Source organism: Eucyclogobius newberryi, unplaced genomic scaffold (assembly GCF_026437365.1).
Source record: "Eucyclogobius newberryi isolate DKJ021-1_F unplaced genomic scaffold, fEucNew1.0.hap1 SCAF_6, whole genome shotgun sequence".
Lineage (NCBI taxonomy): Eukaryota > Metazoa > Chordata > Actinopteri > Gobiiformes > Gobiidae > Eucyclogobius > Eucyclogobius newberryi.
Genome location: NW_027316278.1, coordinates 31336673 through 31360318, shown reverse-complemented (window position 1 = coordinate 31360318; position 23646 = coordinate 31336673). Strand labels below are relative to the sequence as shown.

Below are 23646 nucleotides of genomic sequence, written 5' to 3'. Positions count from 1 at the left end.
TTTTGGCGATTTGAGAACTCAGGTGGAAGTGCACATGCCACTCCCCCGTGCGGACTGATACAACACACACGTGCGTTTGTTTATTAGCGCAACGGAGCGCATCGCATCTCTCGTCTCCCGTAGATTTCTGTCCACTTTTGCGTCAGCTCGAACTGTCTTTCTCCGTCTTCATTTTATCCCGTACACTGAGGGAACTATATTATGATAGATCCATGCGCTTAGGCACGCGGAAACGTGGGGACCAGCCTGATGCAGCTGCAGGTGAGCGGTAGGTGCGTTTTATGATTGATACGTGGCAGGACAAATGATTTATCCACACCACGAGGAAATATGATAAAAAATGAGCTGAAAAAAATCGTCCATACCACATTTAAACACTGATGCAATAAAAGGTACTTTAGCCAGTGCGCAACTCAATGAATCTCTTACGTAAATAATGTCAACAGCTTTATTTAAACTAGGTTTCACTTGCATTTGGTCAAATTGCCAATAAGCGTTCATATAGATCTTAAAACCTCTGGTGCTGGGCCCGTTTCTGTCCAGTAGAGCCCCCTGTCTGTCTGTCTGTGAAATGCAGCGCCGGGACGCAAAGCACGGGCCGGATCAGTGGCAGACACGGACTGGATGTGAAGCGCCAGAGCAACTTTGGCCTGGAGCAGATCAGATTTAGTAAACACAATCGTTTGAAAATAACATGATTGACAGGGCGGGGGCGCTGTTGGTTCTATTGGATTTAATGGGCGGGGCTTACTCCTTAATGAAGCAGTTACTAAGGCTGAAAAAAGGATTTGTTTAGTTTTAGCCAACCTGCCTGTGTCTCTCTCTTCTCTTTCCTCTCTCTCTCCCTTGCTTGTTCTCTCTCTCTCTCTCTCTCCTCACTCTTCCCTCTCTCTCCCCCCTCTCTCTCTCCTTTCCTTCTCCTCTCCCTCTCTTCTCTCTCCCTGCCAACCTGCTCGTGTCTCTCTTTTCTCTTTCTTCTCTCTCTCTCCCTGGCTTGTTCTCTCTCTCTCCCCACTCTTCCCTCTCTCTCCCCCCTCTGTCTTTCTCCTTTATTTCTCCTCTCCCTCTCTTCTCGCTCCCTGCTAACCTGCTTGTGTCTCTCTTTTCTCTTTCTTCTCTCTCTCACCCTTGCTTGTTCTCTCTCCCTCTCTTCCCTCTTCTCTCCCCCCTCTCTCCTTTCCTTCTCCTCTCCCTCTCTTCTCTCTCCCTGCCAACCTGCCTGTGTCTCTCTCTTCTCTTTCCTCTCTCTCTCCCTTGCTTGTTCTCTCTCCTCACTCTTCCCTCTCCCCCCTCTCTTCTCTCTCTTCTGTCCTCTCTCTCTCTCTTCCTTCATGCTTTGGTATTTGAGTGGTCTTTGAGGTATCTGTGGTATTTGCGGTGTTCGTATCCTATGACAACACTCTATTCACTCATCCTTTTCCACAGCGCAGACAGAGCTCTTTACTCTCGTACCTGTGTGTGATTTGTCTCTCGGTCCGTCGGAGTGTGATAATGCCCAGATGATGCCAGACATGAGCAGGATAATGTGCCAGGCGCGAGACAGCTCCGCGCTGCCAGTCCAACGCGCCGACTCAAGTCTAATTTGGCATCTGTTTGTCTGATGCATTCTGGATCCAGTCGCACATTTTTGTCACTCTTCCCTCTCTTCCCTCTCCCTCTGTTCGCTACTGTCTCTCTGTGTTCTTAATAAAGAGTGAAATGAATTGTCTCTCTCTCTTCTCCTCTCCCTTGTCTTTCTTTTCTCTCTTCTTCTCCTCCTCTTTCTCCTCTTGTTCTCCTCTCTCTTAATCACCCTACGTCTCCTCTCTTTTCTCAAACCCTCTCTTCTCAGTCTCTCTCCCCTTGCTCTCACGTTATCTCTCTCCTTTCTCTTGTTTTTCCTCTTTCTTGTTCTCTATTTCCATTTTCTCTCTCACGCCCCTCCCCCTCTTTGTCTTCTTTATTCTATCCTCTCTCTTTTCTTTCCTCTCTCGGTCTCCCTCCCCATACTTTCTTGTTCTCTTTCTCTTCTCTCGTTCTCTGCCCTCTCTCTTCCTATCTTCTCCTCTCCCTTTCCCTTCGTTCTCCTCTCCCTCTCTTCTCTCTCCCTGCCAACCTCCCTGTGTCTCGCTCTTCTCTTTCCTCTCTCCCTGTCTCCCTCCCCTCCCTTGCCTGTTCTCTCTCTCCCCCTCTCGTCTCTTCCCTTGCTCCCCTTTCTCTCTCGCTCCCTACTTTCTCTCTCTCCCTGCCAACCTGCCTGTGTCTCTCTCTTCTCTTGCCTCTCTCTCTCTCCCCCCTCTCTTCTCTCTCCCCGCCCGTGTCTCTCTCGTCTCCTCCCTCTCTACCCTCTCTCTCGCTCCCTCCCTTCTCTCCCCCTGCCTGTGTCTGTCTCTTCTCTTTCCTCTCTCTCTCCTCTCTCTTCTCGTTCCTCTCTCACCTCTCTCTCACTCCCTTGGATCTCCTCTTCCTCTATTCTCCCTCCCTGTCTGTGTCTCTCTTCTCTTCCTTCTCTCTCTATCCCCCCTCTTCTCTTCTCTCTCTCCCCCTCTCATCTCTTCCCTCTCTCTCTCCTCCCTCCCTTCTCTCTCCTCCCTCCCTTCTCTCTCCCCCTCTCATCTCTTCCCTCCCTCTCTCATCTCTTCCCTCCCTCTCTCTCTCTTCCCTCCCTTCTCTCTCCTCACTCCCTTCTCTCTCCTCCCTCCCTTCTCTCTCCTCCCTCCCTTCTCTCTCCCCCTCTCATCTCTTCCCTCCCTCTCTCATCTCTTCCCTCCCTCTCTCTCTCTTCCCTCCCTTCTCTCTCCTCACTCCCTTCTCTCTCCTCCCTCCCTTCTCTCTCCTCCCTCCCTTCTCTCTCCCCCTCTCATCTCTTCCCTCCCTCTCTCATCTCTTCCCTCCCTCTCTCTCTCTTCCCTCCCTTCTCTCTCCTCACTCCCTTCTCTCTCCTCCCTCCCTTCTCTCTCCTCCCTCCCTTCTCTCTCCCCCTCTCATCTCTTCCCTCCCTCTCTCATCTCTTCCCTCCCTCTCTCATCTCTTCCCTCCCTCTCTCTCTCTTCCCTCCCTTCTCTCTCCTCCCTCCCTCCTCTCTCCTCACTCCCTTCTCTCTCCTCCCTCCCTCCTCTCTCCTCCCTCCCTTCTCTCTCCTCCCTCCCTTCTCTCTCCTCCCTCCCTTCTCTCACCCCCTCTCATCTCTTCCCTCCCTTCTCTCTCCTCACTCCCTTCTCTCTCTTCCCTCCCTTCTCTCTCCTCCCTCCCTCCTCTCTCCTCACTCCATTCTCTCTCCTCCCTCCCTCCCTCCTCTCTCCTCCCTCCCTTCTCTCTCCTCCCTCCCTTCTCTCTCCCCCTCTCATCTCTTCCCTCCCTCTCTCTCTCTTCCCTCCCTTCTCTCTCCTCACTCCCTTCTCTCTCTTCCCTCCCTTCTCTCTCCCCCTCTCATCTCTTCCCTCCCTCTCTCTCTCTTCCCTCCCTTCTCTGTCCTCCCTCCTTCCTCTCTCCTCCCTCCCTTCTCTCTCCTCCCTCCCTCCTCTCTCCTTGCACAGCTGTACATGGGTAACGCTGCTCTTCTACCAAACACATTTGCATCTTTCTCTTTATAAGATTCGACATCTTAAATACAGCTCCGGGCTCAGGTAGTACTTTCTCAAAACACAGCTGTTTGTGCAGTTTTACTTTCCGCCAGTCGCTTCTCCACGATGCACGGAAGAACGAAGGTATTCCGAGACAATAATAATCGTTAGAATAACGATCAAAACCACGTGAGATGTACTTAACCACCTTCTCGCAGCACTTTTACTGTCGTTACTCTGAACAACAGTTATACAACGCCTCCCGTATGTCGAGTTTGTTCCTTTTTTTTATCTTGTTGTCACTCAGGGATCAACCCATCTCCAACGGGCAGGTGGTACAAACACACGCAGATGCTATGCTATTTTTGTTTAATTATTATTTAGTTTAATGGGTTGTAACATCATAGCTTTACATGAGGCAAGTGGCAAACAATACAAAACTAAAGACTAAAAATAAACAGAAACAAAATCACGGCACAAATCAAAATTAAAGTCCTGATTGGTCCAAAGTCTGTCAAATTTGTCCATTTCCAAATTAAGTTCAGCTGTAATTTTGTCGTTTGATGGCCTTTTTTCCCCGCTGCCAATCTCCTTCTCTTCAATACACAACATTTCATCTTAAGATGCAAAGACAATTTTCGCACAAGGACGCAAAACATAAATGTAAAGTAAATAAATGTACGTCACTGATTTGTATTGTCAAAATTGTCAAATAATAGTAAAGCATAGTTATAGCAACAATTATGGAATTATGTCAACACTACATACGTATGTCACATCAGGTGCAAACCAGGAATTCAAATTATAAACGTCACCAGAACTATTGTTATTATATTAAAGGAAGATATTTTTTGAAATCTTAAAGGAGTAATGGAGGATTTTTCGCAGATTTGAGAACTCAAGCGGAAGTGCGCATGCAGAAGCAGAGAAAAGCCTCGCTGCTGCATGTGCGTTTGTTTATTAGCGTAAATATATATTGACTACAAACTCGCCCATGGCCCAGTTTTACCTCAAACCTTTAGGAGAGCAGTGTAGTCTTATTTTGTGCTGTGGCCTCTTCACACTCTTAAACTAAGGCTTTATGTGCGGTCTTTAAGCAGCAGGTGGCTCAAAATAAAACCTGGCCCGCATTGGAGAATTAAGCTAAAAGTGCAATTCTCTTCGCAAACCAATATATCGGCCATTCTCCACTTATAGCTTCTGCTGATTAAAAACAAATCACTAATTAACGATAAAAAATATATACGGTACTTGTAAAACTAAATGTTTAACACACCCTCTATCTCCTCTATTCCTCTCCTCTCTCCCCCTCACCCTCTCCTCTTTCTCTCTTACACTCTCTATCACTTTCTCCCCTTTCTCCTCTCTCACACTCTCTCTCTCTTTCTCCCTCTCCTCTTTCTCTCCCTCTCCCCTTTCTCCCTCTCCTCTTTCTCCCTTTCTTCCTTCTCCTCTCTCTCTCTCTCTCCTCTCTCCTCCTCTCCTCTTTCTCCTCTCTTTCCCTGCCTCTTTCTGTAAATCTGCCAGTAAAAACCTATTATTATCTGCTAGAAGGGCTTGCTTGCTGGTTGGCCATCACCACCTGTCACTTTTTATGAGTTTTCTGCACTCACTCTGTCTCTGTCTCTCTCTCTCTCTCGCTCTCTCTCTGTCTGTCTCTCTGTCTCTGTGTCTGTCTCTCTCCTGCTGTATTTTGTTGAAGGATTGTGCTCTGACTGCTCATGTTTTACTGTGGAAACCACCCTTGGCTTTCATGTAGGCATCAGCATGACTCATGGATACTGAGTTTTAAGGGTTGAAACTCATCCTGGGAACTACAAAACACAATAGTATTGTTTTCACAGTCAGGGGGAAACCCAAAAGTGTTCTGGGATTGGGAAGTTTAGTAGGCAAACATTGGAACTGAAATTATAAAGTTGATGTGACAGTCAGAAAAAAATACACTTCTTCTTGTACAATTAAACAGTGAGCCTTCAGTAGGCATAGTCTTTAGTTTTTTTATCAATTCAAACTATGACTGAAGTGTCACTTCTCACTCCATATGAAGTTTGAGATAGGCAGCTACAAGCCACAGTCTTTAGATGATGAAAATTGGCCTCATTAGAAACATGAAAAAGAAAGAATGAAACACAGCAGAGCTCACACCGCAACGTGCACAAAGTGCCCAGTACAGCATAAGAACAGAACAAATATCAGGAAAAGTCTCAAGATTATGAACCAAATAAACGTGACAGCTTTATATCTGAACCCACAAAAAAATACATTTACTGGTAATTAAACAAACAAAACAAAAGTTATATTAAACAGTACAGACTTATATACCTATCGTTATATACATTATATGGCAGTTCAGACATATTTAAATGAAATTCCATACAACACAAGCCTTATGTCGTTGTTCTTTAGTCCCTATTCCTATATCATCTCTGAGGTGAATCAGAAGCGGTCAGGTCTTGTGTGTTTTGAAGACGAGGGCCAGAGCTTTTTCTCCCCTTTGGCAAGTAAATCTGCCAGTGAAAGCGATGAGTTATCTCCTAGAAGGACCCTACTGTGCTAGCCAGAACGAGCTGTCACATTTTATAATCCTCCTGCGCTCATGCGCTCGGCGAATGCTTCTTGCTTCCGTCTGCGTCAGGAGAAAACGTTCTGATCCAGTTTTAAGACCTCCGAAGCTCGTCAAAGTCAATTCGTCAAGACTAGTACGTGGCATTGGCATTTTAGCAACTCCAGTATGTCAAGTTCAAGTTCTAGTTTCCTCAACTAGGCAAGCTTGACTCAACTAGTTCTTCCATCCTCAAGCTGTGTTCTCGGGTGCCAAACTATTTGATTAGATTGATTGATTGCTCTTGATGAGTTGCCCAAATGCTTTAAATCAAGAAGGTTTCATGTTACATTTAAACATTTTTATAAATCAATTGACAGCACTGCATCAGTATCCCTGCATATTTCTCCAGGTGGTAATCCTTTTAGTTCCTCTGTGCTTTTTCTTCTTCTCCAGACTGGTGTTGATAATTCTAGTGCTTGATTTTCATATAATAATGTCCCAGTACCGATTTATTGGTTGTTAGTTTAACTGTGACGGTAAACTTTGCTCAGGCCTCTGAATAATGTAAAAAGCGCTTATAAATACTGCATTAGGCAGTTTAAAATGCATTAACAACAACATTATTTTAAGTTGAAGAGCAGGAAATACCAAGGATAAAAGCATCAACAACTCATTTTCTTACCTAAACTGTTTAATTGCAAATGTGGATGAAAACAAGCTTCCTTTTTCTTTCTTTTTTCAAACAACCTATAAACAAACACAATGAAAAAGAAAACAAGGCATCGCGGCAGACATCCAGCAATAAATAATAAAGCAAAAAATTAATAAATAAAGAGAAAATCAAGGCACACGAAACCCAAAGAAAACGTCCCATTTTGTCCAAAGTGTAGGGTCTCAAACTACAGGTATTCAGTTTATGATTAAGGGAGATTTCTTAGCAGAAACGAGACAAGACGGGGCACCAGGGTTAAACGCAAAGAGCTAAGATACGGTCCTTAATCGCGCTCGTTAAAAAGGTCTGAAGGGTGTTTCACGATTCAGGGACTTACACATAGTCTAATCAAACAGACAATAGTCAATAACTCTTTCGTGTAGTTTATTTATCAAAAGGGTAATCAAAAACACCGGAGCAGAAATGCGCACAGGTAAATCACAGGTGATGTTATATCAGATTTGACAGCAGATTTCATGCAGATAATGTTAAACCAGGGTTTTGCCTTTGATAACCAAACGTGTCTATGCTAATCTATATCAACAAGAGGGAAAGTGAGAAGCTAAAGGGAGGAGGAACAGCTGAGCTCTACCCAAATCACGCCACAAAAGCGACCGCACTCGGCTTACGGTTCTGTAGAGACTCGGTCCGACTGGTCCTTGTCCGCGGACGAGGTCCGTAGCGAGGCGTCGCGTGGAGCGGTGTGGCGGCGAAGGTTCGGGGGCGTGCTGCGAGGTCCTTGAAGCGGGCGGCGGTCGGGGAGCGAGGCGTCGCGTGGAGCGGTGTGCTGCAACGTGCTGTGAGGTCCTTGGCGCCGGTGGCAACGGAGGCGATGTCCGGTTGTTCCTTAGCGGTAGAACGCTTTAGCGGCGTGTTAGCTCCTCACGCGGCCTTTACTCAGATGAGGACGTAGCGCTGTTCCACGTAAACGGCGTAGATTACTTCAAAAAGAAAAGAAACGAAGTAGCAAAGAAAGTCTCTGTCCGGTTTAGCGCTTAAGCGTAGTTCCAGGTAGTTCCAGGTGGTTTCAGGTGGTTTCAGAGTCCAGGGCTGGCATGGTCTTGTCGACCACGTGACGGACGGATTTTGTTGAGACAAAGGAAAAGTGAAAGGCTCGTCCGTGGAGACGGCTTCCAAGAGAGAAGAGAAGAGGAAGAGGAGAGCAAGAGGAGCAAGAGCAAGAGAGCGTTTCTAGCTTGGAGCGTCCTTTTCATACCTGGCCCGCAGGGCATGCTGGGAGCGAAAGGGGCGGGCGCTACAGCGAAAACTTCCTGGCCGAGAAAATAAAACTGGAGTAACGTAAATAATAATGGCAAAAACATTGAACCCTGTTTTAACATTTACACGTTAAACACTTTTGGCAGTTTGTGCACATTATTTCTTGAGGTAGACACATTTTACATCTTCTTTCACCTGTGATGGGCGCTAGAGTTAAAGCATTGGGAATATAAAACCTTAAACAGTGGAAAGATACGTAACACAAGGTGAAACATGCGGTGTAGGGAGTTGATTCGGACAAACATTCATGGCATAATCACATAAAACATGGTTTTAATCGGGGCGTCCTCCTGCAAGACTGAGGGGAGAAGAAGATCTGTTATCAGAAAAGTCACAGCGGCTCCCCTGCGGTGAGGGAGACAGGGAGAACGAAAAACCCCTAATGTTCAAAGAGAGATTTTCTGTTATCTGGCCGTGGAATGTCCATCTCCATTCCCCTACAAAAGCCTAATGTGTCCATTTTCAAATTAAGTCCGAATGTAATTTTTTCCATGCTGCGAATGTCCAGCACAATGTTGGTCCAGTCCTTGCATTTTGTGTCATAAATATTGTTGTCGACATCGGGGCAATTTTCGCTGTAAAAATGTCTTGCTGTTCTTCTAATGTACATTCTCTTTCCCTTTGTGTGCCAAATACTGCCATAACGGACGTGCCTGTGTTCGCTTTGTATGCAGGACGGCGCCAAAGCTGCCCTGAAGATGAAAGACGGCCAAATGAGCGACCGAACAACGCAGACGGACCACGCGGGGCCAGAGGTGAGCGTGCGCCGGGAGAGTGGACTCGCTCGCTCCACTGTTCAAAGACTGTTTATGAAAATGTTCTTTACGGAAGCACTTTGAGATTACGTAGCCGCATAGGCGAGCGCAAATCTGCCCGAAACCCCCTGCTCTCTTTGAAATCTGTGCCGGACGACGCGTTTTCCATCTGCACTGCAAAAATGCTACGTCCAGTCATGTTTGAAAGGATTTGAATTCATGATAAGAATCTGAATTTGCATGTTTTCGACTGGGAAGTACTTTTTTGCTTGTATGATGTGGAATATTTTACTTGTTTCATGACATTTCCAGTTGGTTCTGTAATATTTTAGCTTCAAATAAGAAATATTGTATTCAAGCATTTTAAAACAAGGCAAATAATATAGAACCAACAAGTGAATACATCTTAATTAGTCCAAACCACTTAGATTACAATTTACCTTATTTTCCAGACGATAATTTGCACCTTTTTTCATAGTTTGGCCGACTTATATTGCGGAGTGACTTATGTGTGATATTATTTGTTATTTTCACACTGGGAACCACATTTCACATGTTGATTATTTTCACACTGACAACCACAAGAGGGCGCTCTAGGCTCTAAGCGACGCAGAAGAAGAATCTGCACTTCCTCTACCTCCTGAGTTTGTGGAGTTGTTTAGAAGTGACACAGAGGAAGAAGAATTCAATAGATTTAGTGATTTGGGGTAAAACTGATGCTTTGGTAAACTTGTTAGCATGTTCTTTATGCTATAGTTATCTGAATAACTGTTCATATGTTACGTTAACATACCAGACACTTCGTCATGTAGCTTCGTCATGTAGCTGCGTCATGTAGCTGAAGGTGTTAGCGTTAACATACGTACACCTATTCACCATGTTCTCTAATCTGTTATTATTTTGAATTGCATTTCAAGATGAAATGTCTGTTCTTGGTCTTGTATTTTATAAAAATAATTGTCCCCAAAAATGCGACTTATACTTCAGTGCGACTTATATGTTTTTTTCTCCTCTATTATGCATTTTTTGGCTGGTGTGACTTATACACTGGACTCATAGTCCAGAGTATAATACGGTATATCCTGATTTCACATCATTTTAAGGTGCGCTCTACAGCTTTAATGGTGGAGATCTTATTGACTATTCTAATGTCTGCAGTTCTTCTTTAGTGTTCTCCCCTTCTTCTCCTCTTCTTCTCCAGCTGAGCAAAAGCACCTCTAATCCATCTTCATCTTTTTAAAGCCGTTGCACTGCACAGACGTTCACATTATAAACTACCTACGCGTTCTCGTCTTCCTCTGAGCGCGGCGGAGTCTCTGCCGTCTCCCGCCCTCCGCTGACACGGCCTCTTTGGCTGCACAAACCCTGACAGTTTGGGTGCGCAGCACGCTTAATGGATGACTGTCTTAAAATGGGACCTGTAGTGGAAATGGGCGCGTGGTGTGGGCGATCCGTCTTCATTCGTCTTTTCTAATACTTTATCAGCTTTGCCATTGTTTGAACATATTTACAAATCAAACTATTTTAGTACCTGTTCAGTGTTTTCCCTGATTTCTCCATCTACGCACAAAGACGCAAAACATAAATGTAAAGTAAATAAATGTACGTCACTGATTTGTATTGTCAAAATCCATCTATTTAATACCATTTTAAATTGATAAAATATGCACATAATAAAGCACCCCACCCCCAATCACATACGCAACTATGTAACACTAGAAGTGGGTAGAATAATGCGGTACTCAAAGAGATTCCCTTTGGTGCTAGGCCACGGAGAGACTTGTACGCAAGCAGAGCTGCTTTAAAGTCTATTCTCTGAGCCACAGGAGCCAGTGCAGAGACCTGAGAACAGGACTAATGTGATCATACTTCCTGGTTCTAGTCAGGACCCGAGCAGCAGCGTTCTGGATGTACTGCAGCTGTTTTACAGCTCGTTTGGAGAGGCCAGTGAGCAGGCCGTTACAGTAGTCTAATCTACTGGAGACAAACGCATGGATAAGTCTCTCAAAGTCTGGTTTAGACACTATATTTTTGATTTTAGAAATGTTTTTTAGATGTTAAAAAGCTGCTGATGTTATTGATTTGACGTGGCTGTTAAAGTTCAAGTCTGAGTCCATTATTACCCCCAGATTTCTAACTTGATTTGTAGGTTTTACAGCGAGACTCTGTAAGTGACCGCTAACACTTTCTCTTTGTTTTTGTGGGCCAAAGACGACGACTTTAGTCTGAGTATAGTTGGAGAGAGTTGTTGCATCTGTTGGATGTAGTGAATTAATTGGTCTTCATGAGAGCGATATAGGGCACATTCTTGTTGCATATTATTTAAGGCACCCGACAGTTCAAGGCCATGTGGTCTGAGACACATTACAAATTACTTCCTGTCTTCCAGCCTTGAACCACTTTGGTCCAAGAGTATAATGTAATATTAACTGTTGGGGCGCGATATTTGATTCATAATTTGACATTGATGTAATTTGAAGCTCAAAACTCAACAGCATAACAGCTTCAAGATTTCTGCACTCTAGATTTGCTATTCGTCTTTAAAATCAAGATTTAGTTCTGACTGTAAGTTTTAAAATTGAGTTTGCTTATTTCTTATATGCCATTTATTTAATCTTTACATCATTTATAGTACTTTTACCCAGTTGGAATGACAGAAAACATTTGCATCTTGTCTTAAGAAGGAGCGGCTATAAAAATAAATATATATATATATATATATATATATATATATATAGATTTGATACTACTACGTTAGTACTTTAACTTAAGTCATGTAAAATTATAAACCTAAAAAAAATTGCTTTTCTCTGATAACATTTGTATATTTTTGAGCAAAATATATTTCTCCTAACTCCATTTTAGTTCAACGCGTGGTCCGACCTGTCAGAGGCACTTTAAGGACCCCCAGCGACAGGGGCCCCGCCTGTATTATTCCCATGTCCCAAATGATTGATGGACAGATTGACGGAAAGTGAGAAAGTGGTTCCATATTCCTCAAGGGAGCCTGCCATCAGCTCGTATACAGTATATCAATTATTTATTTAAGTTTGCAAATATACCTATAAAGCCACCTATTCAACTTATAAAAGCCTGAATGGTGTGTTTTAAAGGTTGGATTTTTCACACATTTTCTTATAAAGATTACCTATATTTTTGTCCTCAGGTATCAAACCAGCAGAAGCACAGTTTATGGAATTTAATCTCCATAATATGAAATAGTGTAAGAACAGTGCTGCCCGTGGCTGGGTAAATAGCGTTGTGAGTTTGAATCCGGCTCTTGACAATTTGCTCATTCCCTTGTCTCGTTCCCTATTTCACGCTGAAGTGTCCTGTCGAATAATGCCTACAGGCCAAAAAATCCTTGAAAAAGAACATTTGTAAGCACTACTGCTCAGACCATAAACAGCCTTTATTCCTCTTGGTTTAGAGCCATGTTTTGGTCTCAAGTTTCTTCATTACTATTCCACTATTACTGCTGGAATAATTGTAATGAACTTAATTTGAACTAATATTCTGAATATAATGGTCTTAATTTCCACACTTGTCTATGTAGCGAGCAAGGCCACTATTTTATGTCTGTTAAGAGGATTTTTAATCTTTGAGTGCGCCATCCATTATATCAGCGCTACAAGGTTCAAAGGTTCAAAGAAATTAAATACAAATTCCGTCTACTCTAAAGGAAACACAAGCTAAGAGGAAGTGTAACAGATATTCTCCACATGTGAGCATTTGTAAATCAAGTGCATCACTATTATGGTCTGAACGTATAATGAAGAGAGAGTTCACATTATGTGCTAGGCATGCAAGCTAGCTATTTAACTACAGCCCAAATAAATAATGTAAATACTACAAGCAGCATCAGAAGGCAGGTTTCATGAGCCCAAAGTGGGAATATACACGTACTGAAAGTATAGGTTTGATTCAAATTATGAATGACTTGGCATGCCTCCAAAACAAACCTCCACCTAGAGACAAACTGCAGAAGCGCTGGACTGTGCTCATTCTGAAAGTGGAATGAAATCAGAAGCAAGACCAGGTGTGTTGATCTGTGAGACGCTCTGTAGCAGCTGTAGTTGTGATAAAACAGTCCTCTTGTATAGAAGTGTCTGTGGAAGTGTTTAGTACCAGGTCAGCAGAACTCCAACCCTGCCTTCGTGTGTACAATATGTGTAAGTCAAGAGGATCTGGCCGGCGTTTGGTCCGTATGGTGCTTCGGCTAATATAAGACCAGTGCGTAGCTATAGAGAGCTCCATATGCTTCAGCCCGAGTGGATGGGCACTTAATTAGAGGAGCAGCTGGTTGCCCGCTAGCGAGTGATGCTAGCTGCACAGGTGACTTAGCTCAGCAGTGGCTTGCAGCATGTGCGGCCTGATTTGGGCCCTCCTCCTGCACTTGTGCGTAAGTGTGGCAGAGGCGGCTCATGTGCTGATGCTGAGGCCTATGTAGGTTAGCCACCCCACCGCATCCAGGACAGTTGGATGGCAACAGAAAGTGTGTCTACAAGTGGGCCAGCTATTTCTACTGCTCTGCTACTTCAGGAGGTCACGCCTCCTCTCTGTACATTTACCTCTTCTACGGCTTTCTCCTTCTTTTCCTCCTCTCGCCCTTCACTTATCCAGGCATGCTCCCTAAAGCTTCCTCAGCTTCTATTTATTCACTGTCTCTCTTTAGGTCCTTGTTCCTCGTTTCTCATGCCTCTGTGCTTGGTCTCCATTTTGGTATCAAGAAAATCAGCAAACGTCATGTCCTGGTCTGTTTTCGCTGGACTGTGCAAAGTCTGTCCTGTCCTATGGAAGTAGAACTCCAGGACTTTCTTCAAAGTTATGTACCTACTTTAACGGGGTTGCCTCGTCCAAAGTGTGCCAAGAAGGAACTGCATGTAGTAACCCAACAGGCTCTCGGGAAGAAACCTATTCTTCCATATTATTTGCATTATAACTGTAGCAACATGCCACTGCTTGCAAATATAAAGAACACTTGATCTCACACTATATCTCAAAAATTTCATGTGGATTTGTCATATATTATCAATACGCAAGGTCAAAATGAGTACCGTATTTTCTGCACTATAAGGCGCACTGGATTATAAGGTGCACTGTCAATGAATGGTCTATTTTCGATCATTTTTCATATATAAGGGGCCTCGGACTATAAGACGCATTAAGCAAAACAAAACGTCTTCAGCACAAAATCACTTCGAGGTCTGTAAGCACAACCAGAATGAATCCATAAATAAGACGCACTGGATTATAAGACGCACTGTCATTTTTTGAGAAAAATAAAGGCTTTTAAGTGCGCCTTATAGCGCGGAAAATACAGTAATTGTACTTATCTTTAGAATTATGACTTGCCCTCTGGCTCAATTTCAGTAGAACGCTGTGGCGTCACCTGAACCCAACCTGGTATGTTAATTCCATGGGTTGTCCAGAATAAATTGATACAACATCAAAAACAGCTTTGATGTTTTCGTTTTCCACGAATTTGAACAAATATAGCTCCCGTTCCCCTTTCGCCGAGCGGCTTCATTAGACTAGACCGTTGCCGAGGCCGATCCCTGTGCAGCCCGCTATGTAAAGCCGTTGGTGCAGGTACAGGCAGAAAAGCAAAATAAGAGGGTTAGCGAGAACAGACAGAATCTTTTTATGTCCCGCGGAGAGACACTTAAGAGCTGGAGGTTTGTGGCTGTATGAAACCTTTTGGATTGAATCGATGGAGATTGCTTTCTTTCTTTCTTTTTTTTCAGCGAGCTAATTTCATGGCCGTCCTTAAAAGCGTTTTATGGGGGAATCAAACGCGGGTGATGGCTGGCCCGCGTTTCTTCTCTTCCGCACACTTTAACCGTCTTTCTCTATCCTCGCTAGAGTGGAACAACTTTTTTTTTTGTCTCCTCCCTCCGGCCCAAAGAGCTCTATGCTTTTATGTCCACTGAATCTGTGAAGAATGGGGAATAGAGAGAGACTAGTTTTGGAATATAAATAATACTTTGGTGAGCGGTTGGGCTTCGAATTTATGAACATTTTTTCTCTAATAGCCCTTTATTTGCTTTTTCAAATGTAGATATTACAGTTTTGTGGTTCAACTTCCAGGTGAAGGTACAAATACTCATACTTAAAGTGTTGGTTATTCTTCCTGCTGTGTAAGTCTACAAGTGACAAAAGCTTTATGTTAAACTTGACAGTATTAAATCTAGTTTGAACATTCAAAACTTGGCACTTCTTCATACATTATTTAATTCTCATTATTCTGTATGTTTGGAAATAGTTTTTATTTTGTGCTTTGTCCTTCCGATTACATTCACTTCGAATTATGAATCAGATGTTGCGTCCAGACTGTTACTCTTACTTGGAAGAATGTCTTGTACTTTGTAACTGTGTACTTTTAAAGTAACAGTAGTACTTTTGTATAATCTGGTTTTCGAACAGAGCTTAACATTTTCTGTTTCAGATATTTTCTGTATTGCCCCAATTTATATGGATTCCTGGGCGATACGATAACAATACGTGTGCTGATATTTAGTGATATATTGTATTTTCTGGACTATTAAGTCGCACCAGCCAAAAAATACATAATAGAGAAGAAAAAAGCATTTATAAGTCTGTAAGTTTGGGGTAATTTATTTGAGAATATGGAACATGGTGAATAGGTGTACGTATGCTAACGCTAACACCTTCAGCTACATGAGGCACAGACAGAACTGTGTCTGGTATGTTAACGTAACATATTAACAGTTATTCAGATAACTATAGCATAAAGAACATGCTAACAAGTTTACCAAAGCATCAGTTTTACCCCAAATCACTAAATCCATTGAATTCTTCTTCCTCTGTGTCACTTCTAAACAACTCCACAAACTCCAGAAGTAGACTAATGTGTTAATAGAAGTCGCTTCATAGTATAAGTCGCACTCCGACCAAACTATGAAAAAGGTGCGACTTATCGTCCGGAAAATATGGTAATCTTTTTTTTCTGTAGCATACAATGAAAAGTTCAGGCTTGTTGTTGTAGAATAAGTAAGTAGCCCGAGAGTTCTAAGAAGAAGCATGAGGTTGGAGTTTTAATTAAGCATCCGTGCAGGACCCGGGTTTGGGAGACATGACCTCTGCACACATTGTACATTCCGGTATTTACCTCTGATGACGCAGGCCAAGACTACTCAGAAACAGAATCAGAAAAGGTTTATTGCGGTTGCCAAAGAACAGAATTCACAAGCATAGGAAGTTGCTTTGGTGATTCGGTGCAACATAAAACAATGAACAATGATAAAACAACAAAGACAGACAATTTAAATCTGCTATAGGATAAAAAATAAAACAAAAATAGGCTTTCTATGTACACAAAAAATACAGTTGCTGGTGGTTAGTCTATCAAGCCTCAATAGTTTGTAACGTTTATTTAAGCTACATTTGCTGTTAATCTGAATGACTAAATCAAGTGTTTTTAAAGTACTTAACACTTTTCTTAACAGATCTGTCTGCGATTGAAGTAATCTTGCAGTCGACATAATTAATATGCACGCGCTTTAATAGTAGTAATTAATAGCCGCAAATGGCAAGCATCTTTTCACAGCTCGTTCACACGTCAATGTGAGTCCAGTAAAACACGTATACAGACTGTAGTCACTTTAACATGTGAGAACAGACAATGCTTATGTGTGGCAGCATTTCATAGCGAGTGATGAGAGAAAGTAGTGACAAATCCGATTTAGTTTAATCATGACTCCAAGCAATTGTTTATTAGTAGTTTATAATCAAGCCGCAGAAATGCATTTGTGCTCCATTCAGGGTGACAAATCTCTCTCTTCTCCTCACACCAACAAACACCTCGGCAGATACATATAAATGTTGAGCAACATGTCATACACAAAGTAATTCAAAGTGCTTTATAGAAAAAATACATGAACATTTTAACACAAATACATGAACACTTAATAATTTAAAAAGATTTACTGTCAAAGAGAAGAATGCAGATCAAATCCTTTCAGAACAGACTTTTGTGCGTTTTTATTATTATTATTTTGTGGGTTTAATGATGATGATTTTGGCCAATAGTTGATATTTTTCCAAGCTGATAGTGGCTGATAATATCGGCCTAGCCTAATAGTCTGTTTACATCTACACACATTACAACACAGGTGCCAAACTCTCTATGAAATGGAAATACTAAGAATTTACATATACAATAAGTGGTTTCCAGGGAGCTGCTTTAGCGCGAGCGTCAACAATGAGCCGGAACACAATGTGAGTTTTGTGAATTGCTGTATAATTGGTTGTATTTTGTGTTGTTTTGATGCACAGTACAACGCCATTCATCGCGTGTCCATCTGAAGAGAGATCATTTTCACTATAAACTAAGCTTTGTGCAAGAAGTAAATGTACTATTCTAACTAAAGCAACTGTAAGTGGAGCGGTTTCAGTCACATTTCACCTTCAAGACTCGGCTTATTAGTTATTGAAAGACATATCTAAGCAAGTCCCTTCAACTGTCATCAATCACATCTTTACGACTGTGTTTTGCCGCTACTTTCGAAGCTAAACAGTGATTTCACATTAGTTCGTTTGCGCCGCCCGACACAACGCGAAACTTTGGGATGGTTTTTAATGTAGTTGCAATAAACAAGAGCAAAACGTGTACAAAATGGCCGCTTTTTCTAATTCCATTTCAAGCTACGGCCAGTTTAGCACGTTGTGGCGCTGCCTCTTATGTGAACGACACGGGTTAAAGTTAGTACATTTGTCTTCTCGTTAGGGCTGACAAGAATTTCTTATACCATTGTCGGGATTTAGTTTTTTACTCACGAATGCATATTTTTTACATAAGACAAGACAGACCGAATAATGTTATGTAGTCTCTGATTTGAAGTGCGATCTATTTTGCTTTGACATTTGCTGACATTGGTTCAGAAATGGAAGTAAAGTCGTAGTAAAGTTCACAAATGAACTCTTTGTCTTTTTCCCAGAATACAATACAGAAAGTTCTACTCTTTATGATGATTGTATAGCCTACACCTAAAAAAAACATACATCTGATGCACTGAGGACGAACTGAAAATGTCACACAAAGACAAAAATATATTGGCGCTTAATTGTCTCTTTAAGATGAATAAATAAATCCCCTGATATCATCTATACTAGGGGTCTCTAAGCTGTAGCACTCTTCCAATTCAGCAATTACACATATTACGCAGACTAAAATTTGATTAATCACAGGCCTATTATTGTTGTATGTAAACTCTCAATGCCTAATTTTATGCTCTAATAACTTGATTTTCGATTTGTTATATGATTTACAGCCCTTATTTGGGGGATTTTCAAGTGTTAACGAGAAACGACAATGATATTTATTTTAATTTTATTTTTAATGTTTTTAATGTCGTAAAGCACTTTGAATTTCACTTTGTACAAATTATGCTCTATAAATAAATTTGATAGAATTTGATTGATATTGCAAAATTCAACAAGTCAGACACAATGCCACATATATTAGATTACTTTTTAATTATTGATGTTATTTGATAATGCTTTGGGCCGCCACATCCAGCACAAACTTTACCACATCCGAGGCCAGTAGCTTTCTGCCATTTTGGTTGTGTAAAAGTAGTTCTCTGTGGGGGGGGGGGGGGGGACATCAGCGCTGTTATATTGTTAATCTGTGGTCTGTTGTCCTGGCTTGACTCATGACGCTGCGGACTCGGACTCGCCTGAAGCGCAGTGAGTTTGTCTGCCGACGCCTCCTTCCTGCAGACAGTGATCCCTTAATGGTTGCCTGGAAAAAGCCATTCATCAAGATAACAATCGGGGTGCTCCGCTGCGCAGGTGGAAAACGGCGCAGAACCTCTGTTTTCATCACTCATTTGGATGTGGGGGCCATTTGTTCCGCTACTTTCTCTAATCTGTTATCTCTGCTTTTGTATTGACTCGTCTGGAGCACGTTTTACACCCGATATTACAGACGCCACGTTTAGCAGTCTTTGTAATCTAAAAAAGAACTCTATCGAGCACACTAAACCAGTTATGTCAGACTAAAGTAAGCAAGTAAGCAAAGTAATGGGTCAAGGAATTAAAAAGTAAAAAAAGTATGGGGAAGCTGCTTCTCAAGTAAAAGTACCGTATTTTCCGGACTATTAGTCGCACCTTTGTACATAGTTTTGGCCGACTTATACTCCTGAGCGACTTATATGTGATATTATTTGTTATTTTCACACTGACAACCGCATTTCACAAAAGGGCGCTCTAGGCTCTAAGCGACGCAGAAGAAGAATCTGCACTTCCTCTACCTCTGGAGTTTGTGGAGTTGTTTAGAAGTGACACAGAGGAAGAAGAATTCAATGGATTTAGTGATTTGGGGTAAAACTGATGCTTTGGTAAACTTGTTAGCATGTTCTTTATGCTATAGTTATCTGAATAACTGTTAATATGTTACGTTAACATACCAGACACTTACCACAGTTCTGTCTGTGCGTCATGTAGCTGAAGGTGTTAGCGTTAGCATACGTACACCTGTTCACCATGTTCTCTCATCTGTTATTATGTTAAATTACTTTTCAAAATGAAATGTCTGTTCTTGGTCTTGGATTTTATCAAATTAATTTCCCCATAAAATGCAACTTATACTCCAGTGCGACTAATATATGTTTTTTTCTTCTCTACTATGCATAATTTGGCTGGTGCAACTTATAGTCTGAAAAATACGGTTGTTGTTTTTGCATATACTTGCTGTTTGGGTAAAATACATGGTCAGATCGTTGAAATGACGTTTTGAGTGTTTTTGCCAGTTTTGCACCACCGTCCGACCCTTTATTCCTATTATCGTTTGGCTTTTAACTACAGCCCAGCTACTTCTCACACCACCGCGCTAATTTTCTAACTCTCTGTATTCTTTTTCCGTCCCCCCAAACGCTACTTACAAAGTTTCTGCGGCGATGTGAGTGGGTGGCCGGTGTCCCCTGAAGTGGTGTGAAAATGATGGCCTAACACTTGTCCAAACTAAACTAAAGGAGAACGGCATCGATTCTTCTGTCTTTGCTTTTGCTGGAGGTGTGTTTGGTCCTGGCGTATCGACCCCGGTGGTCAGGTGGGGGAAGGCTCTGGACGAGCTCTTGTGTTAGCGTGATACATCAACACGCGTTTACGGCAGCGGTGTATTTGGCCTGGGAAACATTGGTTATGTAAATTGACTTTGAGTTGGGCCTGATGGAATTATTGATTGTTAAATGTTGCTGAAAAGGCAATTTCGTATTCGGTGTAATTATCTTATTTTGTATTTCTCACAAAGCTACATTTTGACTGCACTCGACTGAATTGTTTTGCTGTTTACATTTATTATTTATGTAATGCTATGGTGGTGTTTTCTAGTCAACATTTAGCTGGTTTCTTTATTTATAGTGTATCTTTTTTCTTTAAACTAGTGATGTATGGAGATTAGCATTACAGTTTTACATTATCAATTGCTACATATGCTATTTGCGGTTTTAAAATATCATAAAACAGGCCAATAAGGATTTACCATAACCTGGAAATACAGTCGAAAATGACCAATTGCACTATTCTCAATTTTTATTTCTGTAAAATTATTTTGACCAGGACAGTTTTAGTTTTTATTTGATTATCATTTGTTTTAAACTTGCCTCCTCATTCACAATTTTAATGAAAAAAGTAGCACATTTTTGGAGGGGTGCAACTTGCATGTAATATTATTCGTTATTTTCACACAATACTCCACAAGAGGGCGCTCTAGACTCAGAAGAAGAATCTGCACTTCCTCTACCTCCGGAGTTTGTGGAGTTGTTTAGAAGTGACACAGAGGAAGAAGAATTCAATGGATTTAGTGATTTGGGGAAATACTGATGCTTTGGTAAACTTGTTAGCATGGTGCGACTTATAATCAGGAAAATACGGTATTCTTCCAAAGTCGGATCTCTTCTCTCTCTTTTCTTGTCAGAGGATTGGCTGCAGAACTCTAAAGACACAAGCTGATCAATGACCATTCCAAACAACCCTAAATATGATCCATTAATTCGTTATTTTAGCTACGAGGTGATTCCCCGCTTTTCTACCGTAGATCGCATGTTTGAACGCGTCACGACTGCGATCCCTCATGGCCACGCCCTTTTCTGCAGCTCTGTTAATGGACACTATGTAGGTCTCCAGCTCCTATTCCTGTAAACTAGATCATCTTTGCCGTCCCCTCGCTGAGTAATGACACTGCAGAGGATGGAGGGAACGACACGGAGGAGGAGGAGACCAAGACGGGCACTTCTCTGTCCTACTTACACTTTCATGACAGTATCTTTTTGCGCAATAATTCAATTTACACGTTATTCATTGCGCTGCCGTATTTTGCAGGTAAGAGCAAAGTTATTATACTGAGTGCAAGAACGAGACCTGTCAATGTGCCAAAAAGTTTATCAAAAGAGACTAGATTTTTACATTTTGATGACTTTAATGCACTTTTTAAACAAGACAATTGGACACATTTTAGCTGGACTGGGACACAATATTATGACATGGCTTTACTATAATATAAAGGAACAAAATCGTCTTTGCAACAGTTCTTCAACACTTAAATGCACAGTTAATCAAATACACATATCGATATATATTGCGTCACCAAATAAAGTATTACAATATTTATTTCTTATTGCATTTCACCCTGGAGAGACAAAGAGACCACGAGAATGGACTGTTTATCAAGCTTTATTCGTGAGTTATTTGGCGCTCAGACCCCGGCGGAAGACGTTGCAATCATGGGCACTCCATGATCTATTTGTACTAGATGTCTCCCCCCGGAGCCTGGAGACTGGTGGTGGTAGATGTTAAGAGGAGGTAGAGGATGAGGGGAATGCAGAGGAGGAGCTGCGGAGGTGGTGGGTCGCAGTACGGTATGAGCGGCCGAGCCATCTGCCTGAGGGCTTAAATGCGACCGCCTGGCGCTGATTGGGAGCGGGGAGGAGTCTCTTGAGAGCGTTGATTGGGGATGAGGAGCAGGTGCGAGGGCCATGGTACAGACTCCCCCTGACCTTTCACCCTCCTTCTTGGCCAGGAAAAACTGCATAACCTCTTTGGGATAAGCGCAGAAACCTGGGAGAGTCCATGGTGAAGTGAGGGATCTGACTCTCACAGACGGACAGGCGAGCGCCCGCTTGAGTGCGATGATGGAGCTGGGGAGAGGGATCCTTCCATGGTGGCCTTGATGTAGATGGATGGAGTTAGGTCTTCCAGGCTGAATTTACGCAGGCTTCATTATTGATTGATTGCACACTTAGGATCTAATTATAGTTATCAAGAGAATACAAAATATGTGAATAATCATTGTTGTCAGAGTACTCCTTAACCCGAGTACTTGGTAAGTGAATCGGTTTACTTTGTAGATTATATGTCAAATGATAGCATTATATTGTTTTGATGTCCAAAGTCCTCCAAAAAATTACTGAAAGATGTACAAATTACTAAAAAGAACATTCTATTCTAATACTATTCGCTTTGTTGGTTTGGAAACGGCGCAGCAAGATGGACCGCCGGAGAGAAGTACTTTTCAGTCCTACTTCGACTTTTTTACAGTATCTTTTCATGCGCCCGTTGCCCCTCCATACTGCATTTTACAAATCCCTCCTCGCCTGTTCCTTTGTGGCCCTCTCACTCCGCGGATCATTTTCTTTCTTGTGATGTCTCGGGGCCGGTCTTTGTATTCCTCCTTCTTTTTGGTGTAACTTTGTACTTTGTCCTCTATTGTCCTCCTGTCTCGTTCATCCTCCTGCTCTGAAGTCCCTGCCTTTTCCATGGAGGTTTTCCTGAAAACCATACCACATTTTCCATTTTCTTCAGTTCATTCAAAAGTTTGCACATTTGTATGTTTATTGTTCATGGAAATTGCAAGGAATTTCAAACAAAGAATAAATCTGTTTTGTGAGTGTAATTTACGCATTGTGGGAATACATCTTCTCTGTCTTACTGTATTTGTCACATTGTGGGAACTAACAGCTGTATACACATTCATGGGGACAAAAATCTGGTTTCCATGACAGAAATCCTTTTTTGGATCAACAACATCATTTAAAGTTAATTCATGTGTTAAAATAAGTTATGACTCCACCATCACAATGGATTTCAGGACTATGTATTTGGGCCTCAGGACTGGACTGACATTATACTGGACGTTTGCATGTGGAAAATTGATACATTTTACAGACTTTGGACAAAACTGGACTTTTTCTTTGGGTTCCCTATGCCATAATTCTCTTCTTTCTCTTGTTATGATTTGTTTGATGTCTACTTTTTTTATTTATATCTGATCTTGTTTATCCTTCACCGTTTTTGTTTTTTCTATGTTCGATTCATAAGGTTAGCGTCTGGATCAGTTTTTCCCCCCCTTAAGGACACAAATACATAGAGTACAACAAGCAGAGGGCCCTGGTGGTCATTACGGAAATATGATTGAAATGGCAGAGGTTTGATTGTTCCTCCAGTGTTCAGGCTGCATCAATCTCTGTTTTATACTGACATGTTTGTTATTGAGCCTTTGGTGGTGAAATAATCTCATCCATTTCATCAGGAGGAACACCAAACATTGGTTTGAGGCCTGCATTTGGTTCTCAAACAAACCTCAAAAGAGTTTTGATAAAAAGCCTCTAATGCATTTTCAATTAAACATCTTAGCCAAACATAACTTTTGAGTTTTAACAAATTCAGACTATTTTCTGATGTTTCCGTGGTCTTAAAAGCTCTAATTGGCTCGGCTGCTGGCTGTTTGGAGGGTTTGCGTGCTATCGTGCTACAAACAAGTATAGCATCTCTTCATGACTGCACCGTACTTTT

At 42.0% G+C, this 23646-nt stretch overlaps 1 protein-coding gene across 2 annotated transcripts in view; it reads left to right on the top strand.

The window, feature by feature from the left end:
* The window catches only part of ccser1 (coiled-coil serine-rich protein 1), a 223615-nt gene that overhangs the window by 94788 nt on the left and 105181 nt on the right, over positions 1 to 23646 (top strand). For both annotated transcript variants that reach the window (XM_072433547.1, XM_072433548.1), the window contains exon 12: positions 8752 to 8832. In XM_072433547.1, coding sequence (XP_072289648.1) covers positions 8752 to 8832 — 81 coding nt within the window. The remainder of the gene's footprint in view (positions 1 to 8751; positions 8833 to 23646) is intronic.